General features: G+C 39.1%; 2 protein-coding genes across 5 annotated transcripts in view; both read left to right on the top strand.

The window, feature by feature from the left end:
• The window catches only part of rassf3 (Ras association domain family member 3), a 74,626-nt gene extending 68,955 nt beyond the window's left edge, over positions 1–5,671 (top strand). For all 4 annotated transcript variants that reach the window (XM_004573724.3, XM_076875631.1, XM_076875632.1 and 1 more), the window contains 2 exons: positions 100–215; positions 955–5,671. In XM_004573724.3, the coding sequence (XP_004573781.1) occupies positions 100–215; positions 955–1,104 (266 nt within the window). In that variant the 3' untranslated portion in view covers positions 1,105–5,671. The remainder of the gene's footprint in view (positions 1–99; positions 216–954) is intronic.
• A 4,361-nt stretch (positions 5,672–10,032) lies between these two features.
• Positions 10,033–13,220, top strand: LOC112436329 (serine/threonine-protein kinase pim-1-like). Its single transcript, XM_024805805.2, has 9 exons — positions 10,033–10,542; positions 10,934–11,170; positions 11,296–11,421; positions 11,545–11,639; positions 11,778–11,825; positions 11,910–12,128; positions 12,218–12,398; positions 12,485–12,655; positions 12,745–13,220. The coding sequence occupies exons 1-9, from the start codon at positions 10,482–10,484 to the stop codon at positions 12,834–12,836; spliced, it is 1,230 nt and encodes a 409-aa protein (XP_024661573.2). The 5' UTR covers positions 10,033–10,481; the 3' UTR covers positions 12,837–13,220.
• Positions 13,221–15,292: the final 2,072 nt, after the last annotated feature.

Raw genomic sequence — 15,292 nt, 5'->3', positions numbered from 1 at the left:
TGGTTGCATGCAGCGTGCATACTGTACAGACTAATTAAATCTGTTTGTGTGTGTGTGTGTGTGTGTGTGTGTGTGTGTGTGTGTGTGTGTGTTTTGCAGTTTATACATGCAAATTGGCGGATGCTGAGAAGCCGTTGTTTCTTCGCCTGGTGGCGGGACCCGACCCAGACCTGCTCAGCTTTGTCCTGAAAGAACAGCAGACGGGAGAAGTCATGGTAACACTGATTATCACCACATTTCAGCTTTATTGACATCTTCCTGGCCTCTGTGCTCTTTCGTCTCCGAGTTCAGCCATTCCCAAACGAGACGCTGCTGTGGCCCATTTCAAAACTTTAAACTCTAATGCACAATTCTTTTGTGTTTTCATTTGATTTAGATCTTCTGAGGATTTACTTATTGAGGCTGACCTGCCATAAACTGTTTGATCTCAAGTATCTCCCAGCATTCGCTCTTAACAAACCTATGAGTTTATGATTTTTTTTTTTAAAAAAGACAGAAAATGAACAAGTACCTCTTTTTTTTTTTTTTTTTTTTAATATCCCCATGACTTAAATATTCAATCGCAATTTTTAAGCAAAAATGACAAAAACTGGCAAAGAAAGTGACTGTAAATTAATTCTGTAGTACCTTTACAGCCCAACAGGGGGCCACAGTGTTTGGCAATCACCATCCTAGTCTTTTTTTCCCCGTTCCTTTTAAATCTTTTACTTTAAGTTATCATTGTACATTATTGTTATCATTCTATATTCAAACCTAGCAGCTGACTATTTAAAAAAAAAAAAAGAATTGTTTTCCTAGTGAAACTTCTATCTTGTTATCCCAAGATGGATGCTACGCATAAAAAGAGAAATAACCACTCCTACTGTACTATCAAGCATCATCCATAGACATATACTTTATCAATTAAAAAGGAAAAAACAGAACTGAGCGAAGTTTTCTTGCTTTTCTCCTCAGTGGGATGCCTTCTCCATCCCTGAGCTGAAAAACTTCCTGCGGATCCTTGAAAAGGAGGAACAGGAGCAGAAGGACGCAGTAATTCGTCGCTATGAAACCTACCGGCAGAGACTGCAGGAGGCACTGCTGGAGGTCAGGGGGCCTTCTTAAGAGGATATAACCTCCTTGAAAAAGGACTACTGCCCCCTAGAGGGACGAAGGGGATGTTTTGTTTTGTTTTTCATTTTTAATCTCCTGGTGTACATTTTGATGGAGGGAGGGATGTGAACACAGAATCGGGAGAGAGGATCCAGCACCTGGAAGAAGGGATAATAAAGGATGACAAGAGGACAGAAAAAAGAGACTGCAAATAAAAAAGACGAACAGACAGAATTTTGGTTGCTGGATTCAAGATTTCAAACTGCTTCCCGCTCGGCTCCGTCTGCCTGCAAACACCAAAGATTCACTCACTGTGCCATATCCGTTCATCCTCTTCCCTGTTCGCCGTCCATCCCTCTCTTCTTCTTCTTCTCTCACTCTGTCCTGCTGTCACATAATTTATGCAGTTCATCCTTTTTGTTTCCCTCACCTTTTTATCCTTTGAACTTGTGAAAGACTCAAGGTTGAATTATTTTTATTTAACTTGTGTGTTTTAAAGGTCTGTACATTTTTTTTTTTTTTTAATTTATATGGGTGAAGCTTTTTATTGCTTTTTGTTTTTCTTTTTAAAACAAAGTCTTATTTTTGTTTTATTGTAGAGGCGGAGCAACAATCTGCTTGTTGACACAGATGCTGAGAATAGTTTTTTCAGACTTCAGCAGGACACAGAAAATCCAAACATCAGAGCATGACAGACCATTTAAAAAAAGTTATTATCATAAAATGGAGTTATTTTAACTCACAGTAGTTGTAAAAGTAAATACTGATTCCAATAATAATAGCTCTAATTACAAAGAATGAAAATGGATTGGAGTTCTTCTGGATTTATCCGTTCCAAAAACATGTCCAATCAAAATATATGAATCTGAGAAGAAATTCTTATTATATTCGTTATCCATTTATATGGAATTTAATTATCTGTTCATATTTTTTGGCACATTTAGGACTCCATAAAAGCCAGCCTGAGATTGTTTGCATGAAAGAAAGGAGAAATGAAAGCTGATGTAACGGAAAACAGATGCAGGAACTCTAGAGAGATTTTTAATAGGAAGAGTAAAAGAACGATAAGATGAGTCTTAACTGGAACTTAACAGGAAGTAGTTTAGTTTTGGTTGCAGTTTGTAAAAAACTTAAAAAAAAACGCTGTTTGTTTTTTCATGTGGAGTGAAGATGAACTGGTGGGATCTGAAGCCTTTGTGTTTTTTCCACCACCAGCAGAGTTTCGTGAACCATGAGCTGAATAGACTAAAGCAAACTGCTTGAACTTTGACACCCCCCCCCCCCCCCCCCCCCCCCAACCATGTGGTCAGTGTGGAGATTTGACAGGTTTCTGGAAGTTGACTGAGCGGTTCAGAGGAAGTTGAAAAGAAACATTAGATGCAGGAAAGACAAAAACTAGGGGAAGATAAATGGCACGAGGAGCTAATACATGGGAAAGACTGTCATACAAGCAATGTGACCGTGGCCTTGAGGACCGTGACGGGGGTTTCCTCCAACCGCAAGTCACTTTGATTAACTGCTTGTTCACTTTTTGCATCACGTGAGCTCCTCGAATCAATGAGTGCAAGAAAAGGAGGTCTGTGAGTGCTGATAGCTGCTGAGACCAGAGAGGAAAAACAGCGGCATTGTGTGCGTTTCAACCCGTCTGTCAGCAGGCATTCATTTAAAACGCAACTTTTTGATACGCTTATCTTGAACTAAAATGTGCAGCCTTGACCTCATAAACCTCTCTTAAGGATAAAATAAGAGTGGGACACAAATCAAGGCACGCAGGACTGTAGTAAACATGAGGGTTTAAAGGCAGAAAAACTAAAGAAATGCATCAGAGTGCAAAAGAAGGCTCAACGAGAAAAGGGTTTTCTTAAGAAAAGGCCTTAAAAACCTGTGATATATATATGCAATATTTTTTGTGACGATGTAATCTATCAGTTAAAAGTCAAAGAGGCTTTTTCTTGTTTGCGTGGAATTTTTTTATTTATTTTTTTTTTGGGGGGGGGGGGGTAATTTTAAAGAAAACAGTCAATAATCTGGACAAACAAGTCAAAACATTAATGTTCATTGCATTTTATCTTTATGTTGCAAAATGCTGTTTGCTGTTTGAGCTGCAGGTACTAAATGATGTCAAACTGAGGGTGCTGCAGGGCGTTTCTGTAGGAGACTGTCGCCATCTAGTGGTCAAACACGCCAACTGTTCTCTTGCTTCTGTGTCAAACTTGATTTATCTTATAGAGTTATTTTGTTTTTATTTTTGTTATAACCAAAGATATTTTTTTGTGTTGTTGCCTGGAGCAAAACATCTATTAGGGGCCTCATCCCACCAGAGGGAAAAACATACAGTATATATAGTTTAGAGGTTTTATTTAAAGGGGTTTTAACCCCAGTTTCTTCTATTATTAAACACTGGGTTAATATTATGGAAGCAAAAAAGGGCCTTTAGAATTTAAATGAATTAATTTTATATATAATCTCTGGGTTATCATGGGCAAAAGTCCAGCATTATAAACTTTAACACGCAAGGTTTAAAAGAGAAGGCGGCCAACTGGAATATGTTAGAAAATGTTGGATTATGGGAAATGTAGTATCTATTGATTTGGAGCATTTCTTGGTAAAAGTTGAAACACCCTGACCCTTTCCTTCTCAGAATATCAGCATTTTTTTTTAAATTCCTTTTTCAGTGTCTTGTAGAAATTCCCAACTTTTATGTAATTTCCAAAGACAAAACTCATTTAATAACTTAATGGTTACATGTAAATACAAGAAATTAAAATTTGGAGGTCTTTTTAAATATTAATTAATTAATATTAATTAATTTTTAGTATGTCATTTGAAAACTTTGAGTATATAATTTTAATTATTGGTGGTTTTACTTTTTCAAGGTTAACAAATTCAGAAAACAAAATACAATTATTTTGGCCCTCTTTTGCTTCCATACTTTATAGTTGTAAGTGATGCGAAAGTCTGAATGGAAACAGTAACTGAATCTTGAAGCCATGTTGTTGCTTTTTGTGTATCTCATAAACAACTTTAGCTGTTAAAACACATCATCCCCGACTATTTGCATGAAATTTAATTTTTGGGGCACTTTAACTTTGAATTCAGGGAAAACGGGTTTTTAAAATTTAATTTTTTCTCCTGTGTACCGCGATCACATGCTCTACTTTATCTTAACATCTAACACACTATAATCTTATTATTCTTTTTCTGTTTTAACTGATGAAAGTATAGTGTGGCAGAAGTCGACGATTGTGAGGTCATTTAATAAGTTTTGGTCTCAGTGAGCTTCCGTAGGATTTCGCTCAGAGTTGGCTGTGAAATATTTTGCTTACTGTAAACAATCCTGGGCTGTTCAACATTAAAAGCATGCGTTATTTTAGATAAAACAGCAGTCGGACAGCGTCTGGAAAATAGTTTTCAGATGCTGTGTACCTGCTGCTGATAGAAATTAGGATTTCTGAGGAATTATGTCATGGAAAGCTTTTTGGGCCAGTAGTGTTCATGTATGAAGATCAGATATAATACCTTGTGTGTATTCAGAGATGTTGTTTTTAAGGCTGTTCAAACATACCTAGAGTCTGATAGCGTGCAAACCATTGGCTCCTTAGTCTTAATTGAAATATTCTTATACTTTCTGTCATTTTACACTATTTAAACCTGTTTTCCTTGTTAGCATATGTTTTATTTCTTTAGATGTTGCTGAAATTTGACTATTGTTCTGATTGTTAGGCTAATTTGGATTAATTCTTTATAAAAACATCACAAAATCATCAAGCCTGTTGAATGTTAATATTTTTACGCTTCATGCGTATTTAAGAGCTTTCAGCCTTCCCTTTGCTTTTCTTTGAAACTAGCTTCACATTTTCACTTTTAGTATTTTTTTGTCCCCAAACTGGATATAAATTTATATAGGATAATATAGTGTAAAATGACAGCTCAGAAAACATTCACGAACTTTACATGTAAGAATATGTATTACTTCATTGTTTTAAATCTTTAAATCTTGTTCTTTAAAGACAAACGAAAAAACCCAAACAAACTAAACTAAATTCGTTCACAAGCTTAATTTTCTGAGCAGTTTTGAAGCTTCTCTTCTCAGATTTGTGCGCTTGGGTCTGAGGTTTGAACATCCACAAACTGTTGTGTTAAATGCCAAAGACCTGTGTTGTTGAAGCTCTTCCTGATTTTTCCCAGTGATGCTGTTTTTGTTGTTGTTGTTGTTGTTCACCCAGACTCACTATAGAGAAGCGATACACCTTTTCAGGTTTATGACGAGCTTGAAAACACAACGCTAACTCTGTTGTTCTACACTTGAGTTAAAAAAAAAAATCTAAAGGGTTTTCTGGGTAAAGGTTTCAGATCTGAGCTGCAGTTGGAGCTCGGTCTGAAATGTCCCGATCTCTGTGCCTTTGTACAGTTCAACAGCTGCGGGCAAACCTGAAGGAGAGACTGAAGGTCTCATCGTGTTCTCTCTCCGTAGGCTGAGGCGGGTTTATTTTTGTAGGTGATTTCAATCGTTACCAAATGTGGCCTTTCCTCACGGCAAGGCGGGCTTCATCTATTAAAGGTGAAATTATAAAAGAAACTTAAAGGGTTGTGTGATTTTTGTCTTCTGTTTCAGTTGTTTACTCATTATTTTACTCAGTTTTACTAAGAATGTGACCCCATTCCTTTTGAATTATCTGAGCGTACCTACTTGTTCTTCAAATGGTCTCACTTCAGACTTTTTATTTACAAATAAGCCATGTTGTTCAGGGCTGTGGACAAGTATTTGTCCACTTCCTGATTTCTTTGGGGTTTTTTGTGTGTATTTGTCACACTTAAATGTTTTAGATCAGGGGTGTCAAACTCAATTGCACAGGGGGCCAAACCTCAAGGCACACTTTAGGTCGTGGCCCAGTTAAGAAAAACATTCATTGAACACACTAAAACAATGTTTTTCTTTAAAACATAAATATGAATAAAAACACTGGAATATAATTCAAGAATAAATAAACTTTAACTTTAAATATTTTGCTCTCCATAAAAATATATCCTGTCAAAATTATGCAAGTTAGAAATATGAACATGCTGCCAAAACCCCAGAAAAAATAAATGAAAACATATACAAGGTTCGAGCCGCATGCAGACAGAGCTGGGGCATTGCTTCAGGAATAGAACTAATAAACTCTGAAGACCATTCAGTGTCGTGCTTTCCCTTGAGTGTCCCATTAGAATGCAGCTCCATCTGAATCTGCACAGGTGCAGTTTCCACGTCAACTGTAAATGGATTGTGAAGCAGCTCGAAATTCTCATTTTGTGCTTCAAAGTCACCAAAGCGCCACGCGAACTCAGTGCGCTCCGTTTATCAGCAAAGTGCGCATTTGTGAATACTGTTGCGCTGACTTGGTTCAACATTACTTGGCAACAGGGAAAGTGATGCAGGTTGCACTGGTGCATTTGTGATAGCTTCACTTGAAATGCCTTCATCGCATCATGCCATGCCCATGAACTGACAGATTTCCTTGCTGAGTTCAAAAACCCTATTGAGAATTTTTCCCCAACTCAGCCAACGGACCTCTGTATGATGGCATGTCGGCAAACTCTGAATCTATTTCCCACACAAAAGACTGAAATTGACGGTGATTTAAACCTTGATCTCAGATAAAATTTACGGTTTGCGTCACGGTGATCATTACATGTTCCATTTTTAGGACTTTACCACACAGCGTTTCCTACCGCGGTAAAGTGAGCCGCGGTCAAGCCAGCCGCCTCTTATGGTGTGTTCACACCGAACGCGATGGACGCGAATAGAGCGTCAGGTTTACATGTAAAGTCAATGGAAAGGCACGATGACGCGCGATTGCGGGTCCCGCGAAAATTCGGAAGCAGATTTGCGTCGCGAAAACGCGTGAAACGCGCGTCAGTGTAGCGCGTTTGACGCGCGAATAAAACCACGCGCGTCAGTTTTTGTGTTGCATTTTGTGCATACGCGCGTTCCGCCGCATAAATTTCCTTGCGCTTTTACACCAGTCTTTACGGTAGTGCCTTTTCGCTTTATATCCTGATTGAATCCGATAGAAAGCCTAGACCCGCGCACGCGTGCACAGTCACACGCACGCGCGCACCTCAGGTCAAAGTATCTCACACTCTAATGTATCTGTTTTTCTTTTCTGTGCTTTAACTTTCTACAAAGTGAAAATAACTTAAAGAGTTGGTGCCTGAGATGCCAAATTCCAACATCCTCATTCCCGCCATTGAGATAACACTCTCACACAGGCCCAGAGAGCAGATGTTGCTGCATTGCAGATGTGTTATACCCCCTGCCCAGCCGAGTGACTCTCAAAAAGAAAATTTTGCAGAAAATCAGTGTGATCGCTTGGCTCACTGGAATTATCATCTCGATATCTCTTGTCCTTCTTTCATTTTAGACGTCTTGAAAACAAGTTTTAACAAAGTCCTGGAGAAGTGCCCAATGCTGGAGGACCTCCTGGCTCAGATAAACTCCTCTCTGACACAAACACACATGCATACTGAATTCACATCTTGCCATACAAATGTGATACAGTAACCAACTTTCTTTCTTTCAGAAAAAAAGAAAATTGGGAGATTCAAAAATTTCCTCACAGTAATGTTTGCATCAGTCTATCAGATGAATCCCCTCCAAGTCCAATATTTACATCAGTTACAGTGATAATGCTTGGTGTCTACTTTCAGCCACCGCAGTATGCCAGGAATGAATCTCATTGAAATTGTAGTTGCATTTGCTATTTAGTTTAATTGTCATGGATGATACACAGACAACCCAACAGCAAACAGAGGAAAACAATGGGCTTAAATACACAGAGGGATAAATGAGGGAATAAGACACAAGATGAGAGCACAGCTGCGAGAAATCACAAACAACAAGAACATGGGGAAGGAAAACTGAAAACACTAACATAGTCTAAGGAGCTTAGAAAGAAAACGTCTGGACTTCTTTAAGTTGCTTGAAGATGTTCAAGCAAAGTTTAAGTTCTTTTCATCCGAGAAGGTGAAACATCTTCAAGCAACTTCAAGTCCAGACGCTTTCTTTCCAAACTCCTTAGACTACGATGACCTAGATGACTGAGAACCTTCACAGACATGACACTAACATAGCACACATGACTATCAAAGTAAAACAGCAAACAAGAGACTTTTACAAAGACACAGAGTTGACACAGAGACATAACTGACTGGGGAGAAATTGGGGAACATGGAAACAAGAGTGACTAGACATGACATGTGGGACACAGGGGCAAGGCAAAGTAACAGAAACCTAAAGCCTAAGAATATAACACAAGAAGAAAACGATAAAGAGAACCAAAATCATACATAAGAATAATCAATGAATATAAATGAACAAACACAAAACACTGGGTCACAGGCTCAGTACCATGACAGTTAAATGTACATAATAAATACTTTAAATCAGATGACAATGTAGCTGACACCGTGTTTACAGGGAGTGCAGAATTATTAGGCAAATGAGTATTTTGTCCACATCATCCTCTTCATGCATGTTGTCTTACTCCAAGCTGTATAGGCTCGAAAGCCTACTACCAATTAAGGATATTAGGTGATGTGCATCTCTGTAATGAGAAGGGGTGTGGTCTAATGACATCAACACCCTATATCAGGTGTGCATAATTATTAGGCAACTTCCTTTCCTTTGGCAAAATGGGTCAAAAGAAGGACTTGACAGGCTCAGAAAAGTCAAAAATAGTGAGATATCTTGCAGAGGGATGCAGCAGTCTCAAAATTGCAAAGCTTCTGAAGCGTGATCATCGAACAATCAAGCGTTTCATTCAAAATAGTCAACAGGGTCGCAAGAAGCGTGTGGAAAAACCAAGGCGCAAAATAACTGCCCATGAACTGAGAAAAGTCAAGCGTGCAGCTGCCAAGATGCCACTTGCCACCAGTTTGGCCATATTTCAGAGCTGCAACATCACTGGAGTGCCCAAAAGCACAAGGTGTGCAATACTCAGAGACATGGCCAAGGTAAGAAAGGCTGAAAGACGACCACCACTGAACAAGACACACAAGCTGAAACGTCAAGACTGGGCCAAGAAATATCTCAAGACTGATTTTTCTAAGGTTTTATGGACTGATGAAATGAGAGTGAGTCTTGATGGGCCACATGGATGGGCCCGTGGCTGGATTGGTAAAGGGCAGAGAGCTCCAGTCCGACTCAGACGCCAGCAAGGTGGAGGTGGAGTACTGGTTTGGGCTGGTATCATCAAAGATGAGCTTGTGGGGCCTTTTCGGGTTGAGGATGGAGTCAAGCTCAACTCCCAGTCCTACTGCCAGTTTCTGGAAGACACCTTCTTCAAGCAGTGGTACAGGAAGAAGTCTGCATCCTTCAAGAAAAACATGATTTCCATGCAGGACAATGCTCCATCACACGCGTCCAAGTACTCCACAGCGTGGCTGGCAAGAAAGGGTATAAAAGAAGAAAAACTAATGACATGGCCACCTTGTTCACCTGATCTGAACCCCATTGAGAACCTGTGGTCCATCATCAAATGTGAGATTTACAAGGAGGGAAAACAGTACACCTCTCTGAACAGTGTCTGGGAGGCTGTGGTTGCTGCTGCACGCAATGTTGATGGTGAACAGATCAAAACACTGACAGAATCCATGGATGGCAGGCTTTTGAGTGTCCTTGCAAAGAAAGGTGGCTATATTGGTCGCTGATTTGTTTTTGTTTTGTTTTTGAATGTCAGAAATGTATATTTGTGAATGTGGAGATGTTATATTGGTTTCACTGGTAAAAATAAATAATTGAAATGGGTATTTATTTGTTTTTTGTTACGTTGCCTAATAATTATGCACAGTAATAGTCACCTGCACACACAGTTATCCCCCTAAAATAGCTCAAACTACAAACAAACTAAAAACTACTTCCAAAAACATTCAGCTTTGATATTAATGAGTTTTTTGGGTTCATTGAGAACATGGTTGTTGTTCAATAATAAAATTATTCCTCAAAAATACAACTTGCCTAATAATTCTGCACTCCCTGTATTAGTGTGTGGTCAACCACAAATCTTCATACTGTCATCCATACATGAGGTCTTTATACAAACGATGAACGATAATGAAAGAAACCGTTTAACTGATATGAAATGATTGAATTATATGAAATATTATGGCTTTGTTTGCCAGAGTGTTTTTCTGTAAACTACTTTGAACTGCTGGCAGTCAGTGAAGTCACTGAAAGGCAAGATTCTATGTTGTGTTGCCGTAGTTTCCAGAGTTTACTTATAAAGCTCACTTACAGAATTCAGTTAGAAAAGTCAAGCATTTGAAAGGTGCACATTTGAAGGAATATTAACTCAATCTTAACTCATTACGGTTTACATTTTCGATTTTAAAAGTTCTCCAAAATTACAATGAAAAAGGAAACAAGAAAAATGACCACTCCAGCTGATAAGAAAGATTCAGGAGATCAAGGTAAGTAAAATAATAAAATAAAATCCTGGTAAAATCCAAATCCTAGAAATGTTGACACCGTGTGAATCATTTTTAGAGTATTTGAATCATATGTTTGATTGAAAATAGCTTTAATACAAGATGTCTAATCAAAGGAAGGTTACCGGTCTTTTGGTAAAATAATGTAATAAGTTTATTCTTGGACTCAACAGTAAAAACAGACCAACAAGTGTCATCAAGATCTAAGACTTAGTGAACCTAGTATCAATTCGCACTGGTCAGTTTTTTTTTTATCCCAAGAATAAACTTGTGATAATTTAAGCAAAAGCAATTTCAAATTCTTTGCCATCAAACTGCTTCCAGTCCTGATGTCGGGGACTCTTTTTCACCACTGTGTTGTTGTCGTTTATAGATTGTAAGAGCAGGACTGCTAAAAGAAAGGCCAGTCCTGAAAAGAAGACCCCAATAAAAAGGAGGAGGGTCGCTGAGCAGGCTGGTCCTTCCACCAGCTCAGATGTGGTCAAAGGTGTGAAGCGCAAGGTTGTGCAAGATGAAGAGGGCACAACAAAGAAAGCAAAGAAGGCTAAACTTCTCGACCATATGAGCGGTGACGAGGAGCAAGCATCCTTCTCGTTGGACTCTGGTAAAGGTAGGCTAATTAGTTGAATAAGGGGGTAGATTAAGTGTGGTTGCTAGGTTTAAGATATTGGTGTTTAGTGTTTGTGTCTATCATCCAGTGAGCTGATGTGCTTTTGGTGTTTTCCACATCTCCAGACTTGAACAACAAACAGGAGTGCGCAAAAAATGGCAAAAGAAAGGCCGCGGGAGACAACAGAGAGCCACTCAAGAAAAAAAAAAGGAATGTGGACCAGGGCAAAAAATCAGTGGCAGACCAAAAACGTAAGTAGCAAGCAGCTTGGGTTTTATATTCAGGGGAAGGGCAGAAGGAACATTTAGGCTACAGAGGAGAGTAATTTGTGTCACAGCTGTAATAAAACCAGATTTGCTGTTTTGTCTGTTCAGGTGAATTCCAAGCCAGATATGTGGAGGAGCACCAGCTCGGAGAAGGAGGCTGCGGAGCAGTGTTTTCTGGCTACCGGATAGAAGATCGTTTTCCAGTAAGTGTTCAGATGATGGTAGTAAGACAGGCAGTGACGCAGATAATGGATAATATCCTAAACTGAGACGTCTGCTGTGTTTCCACCTTTCATTATGTCATACTGAGGAAATGCTCACCAATGCTCTGTGTCTTCTAGGTTGCCATCAAACACATTCCCAAAAATAAAGTCTACTGCAAAGTGGCGGTAAGCGTCCAACACTTGAATTAGTTTCACATTACTGGATTGAATGCGGCGTTCCTCATCATCCACTTTGTTGTAATATTTCAGGATGAAAATGGGAAGATGCTCTCGGTGGAAGTGGCCATTATGCTTAAACTTGCAGGTGAAGCAGAAGGGTCAGTGGGAATATCAGCACCTGTGTCCTTGCTGGAGTGGTTCGACCTTGGCAAAGAGCTGATCCTGGTGCTGGAGAGACCTGTCCCCGCTGTGGACCTGCAAAAATACAAAGCAGAAAATGGAAGAACTTTAACAGAGGACACGGCCAAGGTAAGTTGACTGGAAGAGCCTTAGACTGTACAGCATTCAATCAAGGCAGAAAAGCATTAACTCATTATTGTGTTTTTCATCTTTTCCAGGTCATTCTGAAGCAACTAGTTGATGCTGTAAAGGAACTTGAGGAGAAACACATCTTTCATCGGGACATCAAGGGACAAAACATTCTGATTGAGACCGGCTCAGATGTGCCTCGAGTTCGCATCATTGACTTTGGACTGAGCTGCTTTGTTAAACAGCGATCTCTGTATCGCATCTTCTATGGTAACATATTCTGCTCTTGCTTTTCACAGATGTAACAATTTGTGTCTTTTGTTTTAGAAGAAATTGTAATTGTGTCTGTTTGTTAGGCACTCCTCTTCACATCCCTCCCGAGTGGTACATTAGGAGCTGCTACAGGTGTGGACCCACCACGGTGTGGCAAATGGGAGTGGTGTTGTATGAAGCGCTTCATGCACGATACTTTAGTACCGCGAGGTTCCTCACAAAGCAACTGAGCATCAAAAAGCGTCTGTCCACAGGTAAGAAAACTTCACACTTCCAGATTCACTGATGCCTTGGATCACTAGAACTATCATCTTCATCTTTTTGATCTTTTCTTTCTTTCAAGAATGCCGGAATTTCTTGGACGCATGTTTAGCTTTAGCCCCGGAGAAGCGCCCAACACTGGAGGAGCTCCAGCTTCACCCCTGGCTAAGATAACACACACAAACACACAATTCACACCTTATCATGTAAGTGTGATACATTGTAGTAACTTCCTTTCTTTTTTCTGTTGGACAGGAATAGATAGAGTGGGTCAATCTTAAAAAGAAAAGAAATAAAAATTTAGCTTTTTTGGAGTTCCTGTAACCCCCCCAGCCATCCCAGGAAAGGGGATCTCTCTTTGAATGGGCTTTCCCGAGGTTTCTTCCCATCAATCTGGCCCCCTGGGGAGTTTTTCCTCGTCTTCATAGAGAGCTTGGGCTGGGTCAGGAGCTCCATCAAAACTGTCTTTATTTGATGACTTCAATGTCATCAAATAAAGATGTGTTTTACTTAAAGTAAAATTTGATCAAAATAAAACTTGTTTAATTCATCTTTGCTGAGGATTCTCCTTCATTACTATTTTGTTTTGTTGTTTTGTTTTTACCCATGGTGCATTTTGACAAATAAGAAAACTGAATCAGGTTAAAGTGTGCACAAAGACAGTCACACTGCAAATGATCTGAAGACTTGCATCTGTTGCTCTAACCCCCAACTAGTTTAGACAGATTTCCTGGTTCTACCAGAGGTTTTTTCCTTCAAGAAGGGAGTTTTTCCTTCCCACTGTTGCTGAGTGTTTGCTCATAGTGGGTTGTAAAAGCATAAAAGTTAATAAGAGGCATTCATAGCAGAATTATCACAGAGGGAACTATATAGCTTAAATGTACACAGTAAAATTTGCAGTGTCAAACTAACACTTAAAGAGTTAAATTTAACACTGTTTCCGAGTCTATTTGGTGCCATTCAGAATTGGTGTTAAATCAACTCTTTCTATAGTGTTAAAATTTTAGAGTAAATTTAACTCTAAATAGAGTAAAAATTTAACACTGAGTAACACCGCATAGTGTTAAATCAACTTAACACTACTAGTAGTGTCATGTTACTCTATACTGTGTTATTCATACACTAATCTCTAGTGAAAAATTAGCTCTCATAGAGTAAAATTTGTAATTAATTTTACACCAAGTAATGTTACTAAAACTCTTCCTGTAGTCTTACCTTTACACTCAATTCACTGTTTTGCAGCATGAAAACCTGGTTTTTAATAATGCTTTTACATATAAAACAAGTGAGCAAAAACCACAACTAGATAATACATTTAACAGCTTTATTTTTATGTCAGGCTCAAAATATAAAAACATCTCATGTAGTGTATAAAACACTTTAAAACAATGAATTTAGTTCGGCATAAAACGGCAATATACAGGGAGGAATCTGAAATGCCATATTTGATTTGAAGAAGCAACACAGCTCATTTATGTTCAACACCTTCAGCACCATATTGGGATGCAGTCTGACCCTAAATGCATGATGATGGTCATCAAAACACAGGGTTTCCATCAGTTTTCCACAGAGCAACACAATGTCATCTTTCACAACAATACTTTTGATCTTACAAAAAAGCAGAATCTCAGACACTACATCTGTACAGATGATAAAGTCAGGGCGGTACTCTGTACTGTGTGTTATTATCCACTTAGCTGAAAACAAACTGGTAGACAACACAGCTCCAAGCAAATTCTGGACCTTCTTCCAGCTCTCCAAGTGTCACCATCTTTCCTGGTCCTAAAGCTAATCTTTCCAGACTAAAGGACTCCCAATGCTTTATTTTATTACTATTATATTTATTTTTACTTGTGGTGTACTGTAAAGGTACACTCTGTAAGGCTGCATCTTTAGCCTGAGTATGAATCTCAAAAAACACTTCCTCCATTGAGGAGACAAAACTACTCACAGTAGATTGGCTTAATCCAGCTGCCCTGAGCTGTGCAACAGCAGAGGCACACCTATCCAAAGTGCTCTTATTTGACCTTTTCAGATGTTGTGGGTGTTTCTTCTACATTAGTTGACATCACCTCCCCTGTAGTGCTAACTTCTTTAACTGCCACATCAGGCTGTAGATTAACATCAGTGTCAGCCTGCTGGTCAAAATAGTTAAGGTGTTTGGTATTTAAATATTTTCTAAAACCTGTGGTCTGGATGAACATGTACATGTTGTGAAGCATAGTGTTGTAAGATGTGCCAAACACAAAATGTGCTTTAAACAGTTCATCAACAGTACCAAGTGAAGAGGTAGACTTGCATGGCATGGCATTCTTGTCAAGAATAATGAAGAACCGGTGGATGTCATTCTTTTTCACCCCAACAGCCAGGAGGTAGGGTTGAGTGCTGGTAGTGATGGAATCAAGGTGCTCTTGGATATTTGTTCCAGTCTGAAAAGACAAATACAGACAGGCAATAAGAATCAAGTGTTTCTTAAACTGGTAATTCATAACATAAAAATAGAAAAGAAACACAAACCTTCTTGAAGACCACAAGACGCCTTTCTGCTTGAGAAGCTGACACCTTTCCTGGTCTCTTCCGACCCTGACCAGATGGTGGAATCAGATGTAATAGCAATAGAATTGCTGAGA

Source organism: Maylandia zebra, linkage group LG17 (genome assembly GCF_041146795.1).
Source record: "Maylandia zebra isolate NMK-2024a linkage group LG17, Mzebra_GT3a, whole genome shotgun sequence".
In the NCBI taxonomy this organism is placed as follows: Eukaryota; Metazoa; Chordata; class Actinopteri; order Cichliformes; family Cichlidae; genus Maylandia; species Maylandia zebra.
This window is presented reverse-complemented; position numbering and strand designations above follow the sequence as displayed.

Excerpts from the sequence above, each read along its gene's own strand:
- LOC112436329 (XM_024805805.2), top strand. The coding sequence starts at position 10,482 with ATGAAAAAGGAAACAAGAAAAATGACCACTCCAGCTGATAAGAAAGAT. Across the intron at positions 12,129-12,217 it reads TAACAGAGGACACGGCCAAG|GTCATTCTGAAGCAACTAGT; the intron begins GTAAGTTGACTG and ends CATCTTTTCCAG. Across the intron at positions 12,656-12,744 it reads CAAAAAGCGTCTGTCCACAG|AATGCCGGAATTTCTTGGAC; the intron begins GTAAGAAAACTT and ends CTTTCTTTCAAG.